Raw genomic sequence first — 15182 nt, 5'->3', positions numbered from 1 at the left:
GGGGGGAGGGGCAGAGAGAGAGAGAGAGAGAGAGAGAGATGGGACAGAAGATCTGAAGCAGGCTCTGCACTGTCAGCCCAGAACCCGCTGTGGGGCTTGAACTCATGAGCGGTGAGTTGGGCGCCCAGCCAGCTGAGCCACCCAGATGCCCCTGAAGCATGTTCTCAGGGGCTCACTTGGGAGTCACAGGGGGGACCTCTCCATCTCTTGGGAACTTGAACGAGCACCCAAGGGAGCATGAAAGCATCCATGGCCTGTGTATTGTGGGAAGAGAAACACGGTTTGTGATGAATTAAGGTTCGGCGAGAACAAAATGTGGGGTAGGATGTTCGCAGCCTAGGTGGGAGCTGTCTGAAGCAGGAAGCATTGCGGGGAGCCGCCCCAAAGCTGAGAAATGTGACCCACGGTCTCGCCCTCATGGCTAATTCCAAGTGACCGAGTCCCCAGGTCCTTCCAGGCACGGTGATGGGGCCCATCGGAGCTCTGTAGGCCCAGGCACCGGCTGCGGCGGGCAGCTCCTGGGGGCCCCGTCTCCAGGCAGATGTTTCTGATGTCACAGAAGCGGTCACCCCCCAGGAGGGCCCTTCCACCTTCGGGAGCTGTTCATTCACCCAGGGGCTCTGCCAGGACCTTCTGGATCTGAAGGCCCAAGACTGAGTTTTATGCCCACGTCTTCCCCTCGCTGTGTCCTCCTGCAGAAGGACTCCAGGGGCTCTGTGCCCTCTGTTCTCGCCGAGCCTGGCTGCTGCCTCCCGCCTTGCCGGGTCCCCTGCGTCTTCCCGCCTCCTGGCTTGGCTCTGGAATGTTCTAATGCTCGCCAACACAGAAGCCGGCCCTGGAGTGCGCCTTGGACCCTCCTGGAGGAGGAACGGGTCGTGGTGGTGGAGTGGACGTGCCCCACGTGAGATCGGGCGGAAGGGTGACCAGGAAGGCGCCTGGGAGGCGTTCCGGCTCGAAAGCAGACAGCCTGGGTCGGACTCCGGCCTCTGCGGCCAGTTGCGTGGTCCCGGTGGCTCCCTCGCCTTGCGGGGCTCCCGACTTCTCTTCTGTGAGGTGGGGATGGTAGTAAGCGTCTGTCAGGGTTCTTGGAAGGACGAAATGCGGTGATGCCTGCAGAGCAATGAGCAGAGAGCTGCCAGCCCAGGACGGCGTGGCTCTTAGGACACTGCCGTGACCGTGTGGTGTCTCTGTGGGGCTCCGTGCGTGACCCACAGCTGGAGCGGGCGAGGCCTGCCGGTGGCGTGGGCTGAGCTGAGCTGGACAAGTAGGGGGTGCAGCGATTCCAGACCTGCTTTGCCACAAGTTAGCCGCCAAACAGGCACCTCGCCAGCCCCCCTGAGCATGTAAGTGCTGTGCGGGGATGCCTCTGGCTGGTGCCTCAGGAAACAGACTTGGTAATCGATGCTTGCGGCCTTTTGGAGAGAAGAACTGTGGGTCAGACCACCCACTGGGTGACCCCCGCCACCCCCCGCCCCGAGGTACTTTCCAGAACATAACTGTGTCTCAGAGTGTCTCTCGTTGGCTGGCGGCTAGAGGACCTGCTGACTTTTTTCGGGGAGCGTGTTTCCAGTGGAAGGACTTAAGTCCCTGGATGCAGCAGGATGTTGGGAGAACGACAAGGGAAAAAGGTTTGCTCTTCAGATGGCTTTTGTTTTTTCTCGGACGTTTAATTGCAAGCCACTTGACGAGGGTAGGATCTGCGGAGGCCGTGCTTAAGCAACTTTGATTTAGAAGACAAAACGCAAGGTGACTGCGTTTAGCCTCGCGTCATCCGGCTTTACAAAAATTATCTTCTGTCGATTTCTGAGACGCCGCGGAGCCTCCCAAGAAAATGACTTTTCCTACTGACAACGAAAGAAACCTCTCGTGGAAAGAAAGGCAGCGATAGCCCGCAAGAACAAGGCTTCCTTTCTTAGAGTCCCTTGTTGTCGATCTGGCTGGCCTCCCTGCCAGGATATACCACTTCTCCATCAGCAACGTGACCAAAAGCAGTGTGTTTATTCTTGGCCAGTGACGTAGGCTTCTTGCCTGTAGAAGACACACAGGCTGAACATCCACACCCATTGCTCGGTATTGCAAGAAAAGAGAATCTAAACTTTTGAAGCTCTTGCCTATCTGCATGTGTGGGTACCCCCGACTGCTCTGTGTTCCTTATGATAGCCCTGCAGATAGGTGAAAGTAACGTTTACAGCTTATTAGTTCTTTCCATTTGAAACTACGCCGTAGTGTCGTTACCTGTGCTTCAAGAGGAGTGATCTGGTGCCTTTTGACGATAGAGATTGTATCTTACGCACAGTCTTCAATGCCTGGAGAATTGTTTGATTGACAGCTGGTCGGCTTCTGTCACTAACTTGCTAGGTGACCTCACATCCTGGAGCGATCCTTCTGGACCTCTAATAGTTTTTTCCTTGGAATCACGTCAGGGCTTGTGCTTCCTAATAAGGTCCCTTACAACACCAACAATCTGTGCTGTTGTTTTGTAACCTCCAGCTGTGGTAAGTGACCAGTAGTCAGAGGTGTTCATCTGTACATTAAGGTGCCTCCTCAATGCCCAGTGGTTTCCTTTACCTGGTCGTCCGACCTCCCGGAAGCATGAAGTGCCCACAGTGACAGTGGCTAATTCCAAGTGAATACGCTAACACGCGGCAACTGTGCCCTGAAACAAATCTCATTTTGTTTGCCTGAGAGCACACTTAATTTTACCCTGGATTTTGCCGGGGTAGCTCATGTAGAATTTCTCCAGTGTTTCCTTTTCTTAGTCAACATTCCGCAGTCAGCACACGATGTTGTGCATGTAATAGTGTTCTCCTAACCCGTTGAATTTGCTTGTCTCCTGCATCACGGATTTCCTGCTTTTCACTGAGGGCCGGTGCCGTTCCATTCTTCGCTCTGGTACTGATATTCTGACTTTATGTATTTATTTATTTTTTTGTCTTTTCAACAGAAGAAGGTTCAAGCCTGGAGGAAATTGGCTTTAACTGGGGAGAGTATCTGGAAGAAACGGGAGCCAGCGCGGCTCCTCACACGTCGTTCAAACATGTATGTGACACGCCTTCTCTCTCTGCATTTGGAGGGTGGGAGGGGCATCTGCAGGAAGATGCTGAACCTTGGGGAAGAAAAGGGAAATTGAGGCAGGATTTCTTAGAAATCAGGAGGAGATACGGACACACGTCTGTTTGCTTTTCGCAGAGAGCTGTGGGGAAGATGGGCCTTATCCTTGTACGTTATCTCTTCTGATAACGGGGGGCTGGGCCTGGGGAGGGGGAGCTCAGCGTGTACCTTATCCTTGTTCTGTACCCTAAACAGCCCGAGTAGACACGGCCCGAGACAGGAAAGATTGATTGATGCGAGTAAAGAGCCAGCAAACTAGGCAAGTACATGTGAAGAGTAATAGTATCTCAGGAGATGTAATGGCTGTGTATTCTCTTAGTTGGAAATGATATTTTTATTTTGACAGGACACCTAAAAGTCTTCTAGCCATTTGGGGGCAGAGGAGTGAAGTTAGAGGAAATCCCCCGTAAACATTCAGGGCACATTTGTATCAAACCAAAAAATCATTTTCGCAGTAATATTCTTTGAGCAATGCAAACAGTGTGCCCAGCCGAGGGGAAGTCCCAGGAAGTAAAAGGTCGAGGTTTTACCAGATTTTTGCTTATGGGTGAGATTTTTGGTCATATGCCATTAGCAAGGGAAAGACTGAATTTCCAGGACTGGAGTTCTGAGGCATTACAGTTTCTTTGCTGGAAATGAAAATTTAATTCCAAGAAACATTTTTTTTTTTTTCCTTCTCACTGGGCTCTCCGGGGCAAAGACTCTTAGCCCGAGGGTGGTGAGCAAACTGGGGGCACATTTCCAGCCTGTTCTTGCTTTTGGCTGTTTTGCCCCTTCAGATTGTGGAATGACTCAGCTAGATCCCTTCAGGTGGTGTAGGAAAGAGGTACTGACCCACAAACTTTTTCTTCCTTTCTGGACCAGGAAGTTACCAATATCCCCCCACACGGAGCCACTCTGTTCTCTTTAATCCTGTCATTTCTCCCACCTCCCCCTTTTTTTTTTAAATTTTTTTTTCAACGTTTATTTATTTTTGGGACAGAGAGAGACAGAGCATGAACGGGGGAGGGGCAGAGAGAGAGGGAGACACAGAATCGGAAACAGGCTCCAGGCTCTGAGCCATCAGCCCAGAGCCTGACGCGGGGCTCGAACTCCCGGACCGCGAGATCGTGACCTGGCTGAAGTCGGACGCTTAACCGACTGCGCCACCCAGGCGCCCCTCCCACCTCCCCTTTAACCCCAGTGTACTCTCCTGGATGCACGTGTGCAGGGTTTAAAGGAACAGTGGCGTGGACCCGTGGACAAGCTATGGATAATTCCATCATCTCTTAAGCAGCTGCTACTCACGGATATCAGATGTGTTTGTTAGCTTTCGAACCTACGGCCCACCAGGCTCCAAAGCTTTCTTTTCAGGGGAGGGCTGGTAGATCCTAATGGACTGTAACCGTTAATTAAAAGAAAAGAAAGGAGACCCATTCTCTAAGGCTGTGCTATCCCCGCAGTGGCCGTTAGCCACACGGAGCTCCTGAGCCCTTGAGACGTGTACCATCCAGACGGATGCTGTCGAGGTAGAACGCACACCAGATTTCGCAGGCTTCCTTGGGAAGGAAGAATGTAGAACAGGTCATGAATAGGTCTGTGGATTACATCTTGAAATGATGCTATTTGGGATATGTTGGGTCGAGTAAAGTCCGTTATTAAAATTAATTTCATCTGTTTTATCTTGCTTTTTTAACATGGTTACTAGAAAGCGTAACGTCCGGTTCTATTCCTCTTAGCGCTGTTCTAAGCCAATAGGAATGTTGTTTTTATTTTTATTTTTTATTTTTGAGAGAGACAGAGAGAGACAGAGCACAAGCGGGGGAGGGGCAGAGAGAGAGGGAGACACAGAATCTGAAGCAGGATCCAGGCTCTGAGGTGCCAGCACAGAGCCCAACGTGGGGCTCGAACTCGTGAATCGTGAGATCATGACCTGAGCTGAAGTTGGACGCTTAACCGACTGAACCATCCAGGCACCCCAGGAATGTTGTTTTTAAGTGCTGTTTTTTTTTTTAAGTTATTTATTTGGGGTGGGGAGAGAGAGAGAGAGAGAGAGAGAGAGAGAGAGAGCACAAGTTGGGGAGGAACAGAGAGAGAGGGAGAGAGAGAGTCCCAAGTAGGCTCCGCACCGTCAGCACAGAGCCCAGTGCGGGGCTTGAACCCACAAACCGTGAGATCCTGACCTGAGCTGAAATCCGGATTCTGACGCTTAACTGACTGAGCCACCCGGGTGCCCCTTACGTGCCGTCGTCTTAGCAGCTCTTGTAATCTTCCGGATGTGTCAGGCATAGTGACGTCGTCCCTGTGCTTCTCTTTCCTGCAGGTGGAGATCAGCCTTCAGAGCAACTTCCAGCCGGGGATGAAATTAGAAGTGGCCAATAAGAACAACCCGGACACGTACTGGGTGGCCACCGTCATCACCACCTGCGGCCAGCTGCTGCTTCTGCGCTACTGCGGCTACGGCGAGGACCGCCGGGCCGACTTCTGGTGTGATGTGGTGATAGCGGACCTCCACCCCGTGGGGTGGTGCACGCAGAATAACAAGGCTTTGATGCCCCCGGATGGTAAGCTCCGGCATCCGGACGCCAAGCTGGCCCGCGTCCCGAAGCCTTTTGGTCCCCGAGCGATCGCCGTCCGTGACGCTTGTAGACAAGCCTGGCAGAGATTCGAAAACCGATGTAGGAGGGAGGTCTGGTGCTTGACGCGACGTGTCTTGAGTTTCAGTGGCTGGAGGGGCTCCAGAGTGAGGGGGGACCTGGGTGCGTTTTTGGACATCCGCCCAGCTGACCGTGGCCTTCCGCAGACTTAAAGCTTTGGAGCCTGATCGTCACACGGGTGTTGGGGGTGGGAAAGGGGGGGCTGAGGGACGCCCATGACTGACGTCTTGTTTCCTCTTTGGGTTGTCTGGCTCTTCTTCTGCCTTAGAGACTGTGCGTTTTGAACAGTGGCATCGAGCATCTGGAACAGGCTTCTCTGGAAGGTTTAACCTGCCTTCTTGCAGGGAGACCGTCAGGGTGTGAGGCACGTAGAAAACCAAACTCATGTGGAGAAATGACATTACTCTCGAGGGAATGGCCAGAGCTTGTGTAGTTGAGATCCATTTCGTTGCTGGAAGACGGGGTACTCCACTGGGGTGACAGTACCCCCCCCCCAGGGGACTGTTGGCAACGCCTGTTTTCGTTACGACAGGGGGTAGGGGATGCTGCTGACATCGGGCGGGAGGGCCGGGTGCTGGCAGACGGACACCCTTGCTTGGACAAGACGGTCCCCACACAGGGAATCGCGGCTCAAACTGGCCGTGGTGCGGAGTTGGAGAAAACCCCGCGTGTCACGCAGGCACGGAAGGAGCCCATGCGATCGCGTATGTGAGAAAAGCTGCGTTACCAAATACTTGAACCTCGACACCTTGTTTTCCGTGTTTGATGACAGGGTGATGCTTGAAGACTTTCCGCGCTGATCCTCAGGTGCCTGGAACGTGTCCGTAGGACTGCCTGCCTGTTTCAATTCCGACTCGATGTTTTCATTTCGAACCGACACGTAACGTGTCAGAGCTGAATTCCGAGCTTCTTCTTGTCCACCGTTATGGGCGGTGGCTTTTTCCCGCAACTTTTCGATACTGTCTTCTGTTCTGAGTTCCGATAGATCGTTCTTCCGATTGGTGGGAATGGTCTGGGTTGTGCCTAATTGAGAGCCTGCTAGGAGGCAGTCATGGTAGACACGTGGAGTTTGAGTTGCATTTCTGTGACATTTGTAAGGACCGACTGCACTGCCCGGGCCTCAGCTGACTCGTGGCTCCTTATTGCCTTGGAAGAAAGAGAGACGGGCCCTTTGCGTCTCTTCTCCCCCGTGGACCTCTTTCTGCTCCTCTGCCCGCGTTACCCCTTCCTCCCCCAGCGGTTAGCTCACCGGTCGCTTCTCAGGCAACCAGGGTCAAACCCCGTCTTTGCTCACAAAGCCCCTGGCGCCCTTAGAGGTGATGACATTTGTGAGTGTGCCCCTCCCCCACATCTGTACTTGAAAAAAACCTGAGTTATGATCCACATACTGTAAGATTCATCCCTTTAAGTGTGCGGTTCACTGATTTTTGATGTGGTCACAAGGCTGTGCAACCACTGTCATTGCCTTTTTAAAAATGTTTTATTTATTTTTGAGAGACAGAGAGAGAGAGAAAAAGACAGAGAGAGAGGGAGAATGAACAGGGGAGGGGCAGAGAGAGAGGAAGACACAGAATCTGAAGCAGGCTCCAGGCTCTGAGCCATCAGCACAGAGCCTGACGTGGAACTTGAACCCACGAACCGTGAGATCATGACCTGAGCCGAAGTCAGACGCTTCACCCACTGGGCCACCCAGGCGCCCCCCACATTTTCTTTATCTGTTCATCTGCCCGTAAACATGTAGGTGGTTTTAATGTCTTGGCTGTTGTCAATAATGCTGCGATGAACATGGGGCGCAGAGCTCTCTTTGGCATAGTGTTTTTGTTTCCTTTGGATAGACTCCCAGTCATGGAATTGCTGGGTCACAGGGTAGTTCTAGTTCTAAGTTTTTGACCAACTTCTGTACTGTTTTCCACCGCGGCTGCACCGGTTGGCATTCCCACCAGCAGTGCTCGGGGGCTCCCGCTTCTCCACATCCTCGCCCGCATGTTCTCTCTGGTCTCCGTGACGATAGCCATCCTGCACGTGTGAAGCGACACCTCCCTGTGGTCTGGATTTGCGTTTTCCTGATGATGAGTGACGGCGAGAGTCTTTTCGTGTACCTGGATGCGCTCTTTGGAAAAATGGCTATTCAGAGCTTCTCACTTTTTCTTGCTTTCTTGTTAAATTGAATACAGTGGACACGCGATTTTACAGCAGTTTTGGGTGTGCAACAGAGTGACTCACCTTCTCCGTATCATGTGCTCTGCTCCCCACAAGTGTGGCTAACATCTGTCCCCATGCAACGCTGTGACGGTCTCATTGGCTGGATTTTTCATCCCCGCGGTGTATTCACGTCATAACTGGAAGCTCGTACCTCCAGTCCCCTTCACCAAACGCATGAAGGGAAATGAGTGACGCTTCTGCCCATGTTTAAATCGGATTGTTTTCGACTACTGACTCGAATGGGTTCTATATGTATTTTGGATATTAACCCCTTATCAGTATGTGGCTGCAAATATTTTTCCCCGTTCTGTAGGTTATCTTTTCATTTTTTTTAAAAAAGTTTTTTAAGTTTATTTCTTTTTGAGAGAGAGACCGAGAGAGAGAGAGAGGGGGGAAGGGGGAGAAGGACAGGGAGAGAGAGAATCCCAAGCAGGCTCCGCACCATCAGCGCAGAGCCCGACGTGGGGCTTGAACTCACAAACCACGTGTTCACGACCTGAGCCGAAACCCAAGAGTCGGACGCTTAACCCATCGAGCCACCCAGGCGCCCCAAGTTATCTTTTCATTTTGATGATGGTTTCTTTTGCTGCGCAGAAGCTTTGTAGCTTCACGTAGTTTCACTTGTTTATTTTTTGTTTTATTGCTTGTGCTTTAGGCATCCTATCCAAAAAAAAAAAAAAAAACCCGGCCAAGATTGATGTCCAGGTGCTCCCCCCACCCCCTGCACCCCTCTGTTTTCTTCTAGGAGTTTTATGGTTTTTGGTCTTACACTTAGGTCTGTAGCTCATTTCGAGTGAATTTTTGTGAGTGGTGTAAGATAGGTTCCTTCTTTTTTAAGACCAAATACTATTCCCTTTGCTTTGAATTAAGACAGCTGCCGAGGTGAAAAGATAACGGTGTAATGCACGATTATTTACTTTCCCCGTGGTCTCTGTCGGCTCATGAAGCAAACCAGTCGCGATGGATGCTTCGCGCTGATGGAATGTTGGGAAGGCATCAGTGCTGTTTAGGGGACCAGAGGTCTTTCTGCCCGCCCCGCTCTGCACACAGAGGCCCCATGGTCGTGCCCACACACCCTCGGGAGGGTGCCTCCCTCGCCCCCTCGCCGTCCTTCCTCATCTCCTTTATGACTCGCTCTTAAAGTTTGATGCGTTAGCAGTGAAATGCCCTTGGAAAGGCTGTACTACAATGGTTTCACTTTATATAATAGATTCTCTAGTGAATCGTTCTGGAGACAAGTTCCAGGGTGCTGGATTTTAACACTCTTGGAGCTAATGGGTTCATTTGGTAGAAATGCATGCTGTTGCTCGAGAGAAAGAGAGAGAGAGAGAGGGCATAGTTTATCAATCAATTCTTCCTCCTCGCTTGGCTGAAAAATGTGGCAGCAGCCACAGTTTCGGAAACACCATCAAATTTGTATCCTACTGACTTTGCGCTATTAGGCAAGACAGAGAGACACTTAAAATGACAAATTCCCGATGAAAAATGGGAACACCCAGTCAAGGGGGGGGAAGCATTAATGTGCCTGAGTGATCCGAAGCCCGCTCAAACAATAACAAGTTATGCTAATTTGAGAATGTCTTCTTGCCTCCTTTTAAAGAACTTTAGAAAAAATTTACTAGGTGATCAATATGACTTGGAAATCTTCCCCGCGGAGAACAAAGTCAGGGAATAGCAGGTTCAGGGGGGCAAAAGGTTTTATTGATTGCTGCAGTACAGGATAATTACTGCTTTGTAGCCAGAGGCGGTGGGTGCCCCGCAGGGAATCGGGGGGAATCTATTTTCGAACAAGGATTCTTGTTTGTGTGGTTTTCTGCTGTAGAGAGCTAGTATCATTGTAAATTCTGGAACTGTACCTGGTTGGTCTGCGTCGCGGCTCAACTTGAAAGGCGTCGCAGGGTGTTAACACAAGTTAAAGTCGGCGACACGTGACGCTTTTGTTTGAGATGCTCCAGTGTGATGGATCTTCTTACCGATCTCAGGAGTCAGGATGTTTTAAAGGGAGTCAGGGGGTGTTTTGACGGGAGGAACATCGCGGCTGGAGCCTGGGGATCTGGTTCTCACTTTGCCTCTGTCGCTAATTTAGCTACCTGGGTGAAATTCCTCTCCATTTTCTCATCTTTGAGAGGAGGTTGTATCGTCCCTAAAGGCCGTTCCAGCCTGACGTGCCTCGGTTTATGGTCCTCGTGAAGGAGAGGAGGAAGAAGGGTGCTGGTTTGCCCACCGTATACATGAGGAGTGGACTTTGTTTTGGAGCTGAGACCTGTGGAAGTGTGTACGAAGCACAGAAGTTTCTGTGTCACTGTGGGGGTGATCACGTTTCAGTGGATTGGGGGACAGACGGGGCTGGGAAATTCTTGTGAGTGCCTGGGTCCTTTGTCGCCTGCAACGGACAGAATTTTGCTCGATAAAGAATCCAAAGAATCAAAGATGCCGGTTCCCTGTTGGAGCCCAGGGAACCGGGCATCATTCCCCACCGAGTGACAGCGGAAGTGGAGTTGAGCCCATCATTGTGTGCAGGACAGCTCCAGAATACAGGCAGGGGAAGCAAGGGGGTGAGGGTGTGGGCGATTGTGCTCCCCCCCACCCCCGGGAGGGAGGAAGGAGAGGGCCGCCTTTCCTGCTCAGACTGGGGTTAATAGCGCTCAATGCCTGGGAGGACATTCTGGGGTTGCCCCAAGTAGCCTTTCATCTTCTGAGGTCACCGCATTAAGACACTCATTTTATGATTTTATTTTATTTTTTTATTTATTTTAATGTGTAGTTTTGAGAGAGAGAGAGAGAGAGAGAGAGAGAAGGAGTGTGAGCCGGTGAAGGGCAGAGAGAGAGCAGGAGACACAGAATCCGAAGCAGGCTCCAGGCTCTGAGCTGTGAACACAGAGCCCAGTGTGGGGCTCGAACTGATGAAACTGACATCATGACCTGAGCCGAAGTTGGACGCTTAACCGACTGAGCCACCCAGGCGCCCCCTGATTTTAGATGATAGTTTTACCAACCACCGAGCACAGTCCCCTATTTTTTACAGTCCCGTATTTTTCTCGCCTTGCCATCTGAAATGGACGTGATACCTGAATCACCGCGAGCCGTCATTATTACACTAAACGTTACAAAGAAGGAAACAGCATGGCGGCTGCTCTCCCCGTTTCAGTAAGATGTGATTCCAATCCACAGGCAGAGAACTCCATTAATAAGGACGTGTTTAGAGAGACCTGGGCGTAGTGGCCAATTGGCCGTCCAAAGAGCAGTGTTCCTGCTCGTGAGCTCATCGGCGCTAATCTCTCATATTAAAAGTATTAGCAAACATACTACATTAAAGCATCGGTAAGTGCAGTGGAGGATTAGAGCTCTTATTAGAGGAGCTAGATGGAAAACGTTTTAGCTTACTAAATCAATAAGGCTTGATTTATTCATAAGCACACGCAAAGCTCGCAAAGGGCAACTGCCAAATAATTATTGTTTATGGTGATAATGTAAGGAAATCATTTAATCCAGTGACTGTTTCACTGTTATTTATTGAGAAGTAGCAACTACCTCCTAACGTGTGGGGTCGGGGAGCTTTGACTTTCTAGCAGGTGCCTACCGAGTGCCTGAAAGAAATGCTCCTGTGAGATTGCAGGTGAGTACGAAGCCTGCCCGAATGAGACCCCTCGGCTTATAAATTGAGAAATATTTATGCGCGCTTTCTACTGTTGCAGTAAAAGTATTGGAATTACGGTGCCTTAGGAATCATGCCTCTAATTTTTATTTTCCCCGTTATTAACATTTCTGTAATTTGAATTGCAAACTCTGCAGTCTTGCCAGAATGACTCTATTTACCATTCAAAGTTGAAGGAAAATTACTGGGAGTTAGTTAATATATAACTTATTTGAATAAAGGGATGTTTATTCATGAAGCGTTAGCAGCAAGTGTGAATATGGCCTTATGTTACGCACGTAGAGGCAGCCAGGTTCTGAAGCCTGGTCTTAGGACTGTTTGGGGGAATTTTGTTTTTTCCCGCAGTTGGTTTTAACGTAAGAGGTGAGGGGGGCAGTTGGTGTGTAGGGCTGTGAAATCGCGGGACCACGGGCCTTCCAGTTACGTCACCGCGGACTCTGAGAAGCAGAATGCGACGGTGTTGATGTTTATGACCTGAACGACATTTTCGTAACACGAATGGATCGTACACAGTCAACGTGGTTTTCACTGGCCGCCTTCGGTATCCTGGGAGTACCTGCCTCTTCAGGCGGTCCTGTGTCTGCTCTTCACATCTTCTGGCCCCTGCTTGTTGGTTCTCATTTGCTTGGGTCCTGTAGGCGGCTGGGCCCCGAGTGTCGGGCGCAGGACAGGACAGCCACACGTGGCCTCGTGCGGCCTCTGAGCGTGTGACCTCACGTTTCCGAGGCTCTGTCTTACAACACACCGCGTTGGCCCAGGTGGTCGCTCAGGTTTCCTTCAGCTCAAAAATGTTCTGAATGTGAGAATTCAAAGAGCAATGAATGAGATTTATAAAGGGGCTCTGAAGTCAATAAATAGGCCCCATGATTAGATACCGATGAAACTGTTTGTTTTAGCCTGTGGAAGGAAAAGCAAAGACCGAAACCAAGGAAGCCAGACCGAATGGTGGTCCTGTCCTATAAATTAAAACCCTTTGCATAGATAGTGGTGAATAACTGTTAGCTTATGAGTAGAACAGTAGTGTCTTCTCCTGTAATTCCTGCTTGGTGTTTGTACTTGTCTTTTGAAACTCACTGTACATCACACATCCCGTCTTTGGTTTCTCGAAGTGTGATCACGAATTTTATTCTGTTTGCATCATGGCTTTTCAGTTAAAAACACTTGCACCCACAAAATAATTTTATTTGGTGCCTGCCGTGCACCAGCTAACTAAATCTAACCCTATCTGAGGAATGCCTTTGTAAACTGGCTGGTATGATTTTTTTTTTATGTTTATTTATTTATTTCGAGAGAGAGAAAGAAGAGGGGAGGGAAAGAGAGAGAGGGAGACACAGAATCCCAAGCAGTCTCCGTGTTGTCAGCACAGAGCCCGATGTGGGGCCCGATCTCACGAACTGTGAGATCATGACCTGAGCCGAAATCAAAAGTCAGACGCTTAACCGACTGAGCCACCCAGGCGCCCCCTGGATGGTATAATTCTTATATTACATTTGAAAATCGTGGCTTGGTAAGTGGGAATACCTTATCCCCAGGTCAGACAGTTTGAAGTCGAGTTTGAGGTAAGGATTACCCGCCCCCACCCTCCACGTCTGAAATCGGTGCTTTGAAAATAGGAGGAGGTTAGTAAATGTTTGTTTATTGATTAAGTTGTGTCAATCAGACTGTTGAATCTTTAGACTCGAAATCTTGGAAACGTACTACTAAGAAAAGTAGTAGAATTGGCTTCTTGCGATTTTTAAGAAGAAGGTAGAACGCTAACTTGTCCAGAATGTTTTCCGTCTTGTCATTTTTGGAGGCAAATAAATGGAAGCGATTCGGTCTGGAACTTCCTTGCCAAATGGTAATCATGAGATTATGTAAAGTTATGTAAATTGTATCAGATGCTATTTGGGTTTTTCTGCAACGTGAAAACTGTAAGCACAAAGCGGCACCGTAAGATTTTCCGTCTCGGTGTTAGTCGTAAATGAATTTACTTTCTCGTGCTGCTTAATCCAGCAGCATATACTTTAAGTCAGGCTCATGTCTGATTCTGTGTGGGATGTGGGTGGGCTAGTTCTGTGGGTCCCTGTGGCCTCTTGTTGGCTATTTTTGGTCCTTCGTCTCCCTGTCAGGGCCTGTCTTCTTGGTCCCCTCTCCCCTGTTGAGGGTCCTGGCCCTGGACTGCTCTCAGCGGGGCCCAGGTAGTGCTGAGAGAACCTTCTAGTCACCTTTGAGCAGACAGGGCTCTCGCAGCGCAGCACGGCCTCCTGGGACCTCTGCCTGTCCCCAGCCCGACGTGCCTTTGTTTTCCTGCCCAGAGCCAGGAGCCCTAGCGTCATCTGGTCCCCTCCTTCATGCCTCCGACTGCCTTCTAGCTTGTTGGACTGGTGAGTTTCTCCCACCCCTTTTCCTGCTCTGGGCTCCTGAACAAGACTCTGACTTGCTGCTGCTTCTTGTTAAGTTCCCCATCCAGGCTCGAGTTTCCAGGGTCTTGCCTCCGTTCCAGGACCACGCCTCCATTCCAGAGCCATTCCAAGCATGCCTCTGTTCCATGCATGCCTCTGTTCCAGGGTCATGCCCTCTGCATTTATCTGAGAGGTTGACAGGACCCAGCCATGGGAGTATCTCTTCCTCAGCTGTGTGTTGCTCTCTGAGAGTACCTGCCCCTGGGCTTACCTCCAAGACATATGGCTAATGCAGATATACGTCTGGGTACAAGGGTCTACGACATGTTTAGAAAGACAGTAGCTAATGTGACTTCATCGTGGCTTTAGTTTTTTTTTTTTTTCTGAAGTTTATTTATCTATTTATTTTGAGAGAGAGAGAAAGCACTGGTCAGGGAGAGGCAGAAAGAGAGGGAGAGAGAGAATCCCAAGCAGGCTCCACGAAGACCACACAGAGCCCGACGCGGGGCTCGAGCCCACGAACCGTGAGCTCATGACCCAAGTCGAAGTTGGACGCTTAACTGACTGAGCCAGCCAGGTGCCCCTGTAATTTTCCTATTAATTTCAGTAGATGATTTAGAATATTTAGCAGGAAAGTAGCTTTTTTTTGAAGACATATAATAAGATATACTTAAAATTGTGATGTTTGCATTTTGATTTACATTGTTTTCATCGAAAATGTTAACATTGTACAGACTGGAGATAATTATATTTTATCTTTTAATGCCTTGAATGATTTCTGTGAATAGAATACAAATTATGTGAAAATCTTGCTTTTTTTTTTTAACTAGATGGCTAATGATTTTGCTGGAAAAAATACAAGGAAAATAATTTTTTATGGAATAGATACAGAATGATTTATGAATTATGTAAGTCTTTAATTTATTACTCATCCAAACATTGCTAGCCCATCAACAGCCGGATACACCGTCATTATTAAATTTATTTATCTTTGGCATTTGACCAACTTGCAGTTGTCTATATACCATAGCTTTTTACATACTACGTGACTCTGTTATTATGAAGATGTATTTGTCCACGTAGGAAGATGGGGCATACTTTACTTCACAGCCTGTTTGCTTGATTAATGACTTGAGAATATTTCCAGTGTGGTATGTGGGCTCACATTTGAGCTCTGCTGGGCCCTGTACAGGG

The 15182-nt window shown here is 49.5% G+C and overlaps 1 protein-coding gene across 2 annotated transcripts in view; it reads left to right on the top strand.

Annotated features, from left to right (window-relative positions):
* The window catches only part of SFMBT2 (Scm like with four mbt domains 2), a 230144-nt gene that overhangs the window by 31407 nt on the left and 183555 nt on the right, over positions 1 to 15182 (top strand). For both annotated transcript variants that reach the window (XM_043563399.1, XM_043563398.1), the window contains exons 3-4: positions 2945 to 3039; positions 5414 to 5654. In XM_043563399.1, the coding sequence (XP_043419334.1) occupies positions 2945 to 3039; positions 5414 to 5654 (336 nt within the window). The remainder of the gene's footprint in view (positions 1 to 2944; positions 3040 to 5413; positions 5655 to 15182) is intronic.

Source organism: Prionailurus bengalensis, chromosome B4 (genome assembly GCF_016509475.1).
Source record: "Prionailurus bengalensis isolate Pbe53 chromosome B4, Fcat_Pben_1.1_paternal_pri, whole genome shotgun sequence".
In the NCBI taxonomy this organism is placed as follows: Eukaryota; Metazoa; Chordata; class Mammalia; order Carnivora; family Felidae; genus Prionailurus; species Prionailurus bengalensis.
Note: the sequence above shows the minus strand (reverse complement) of the source record. Positions and strands in the feature narration are given on the sequence as shown.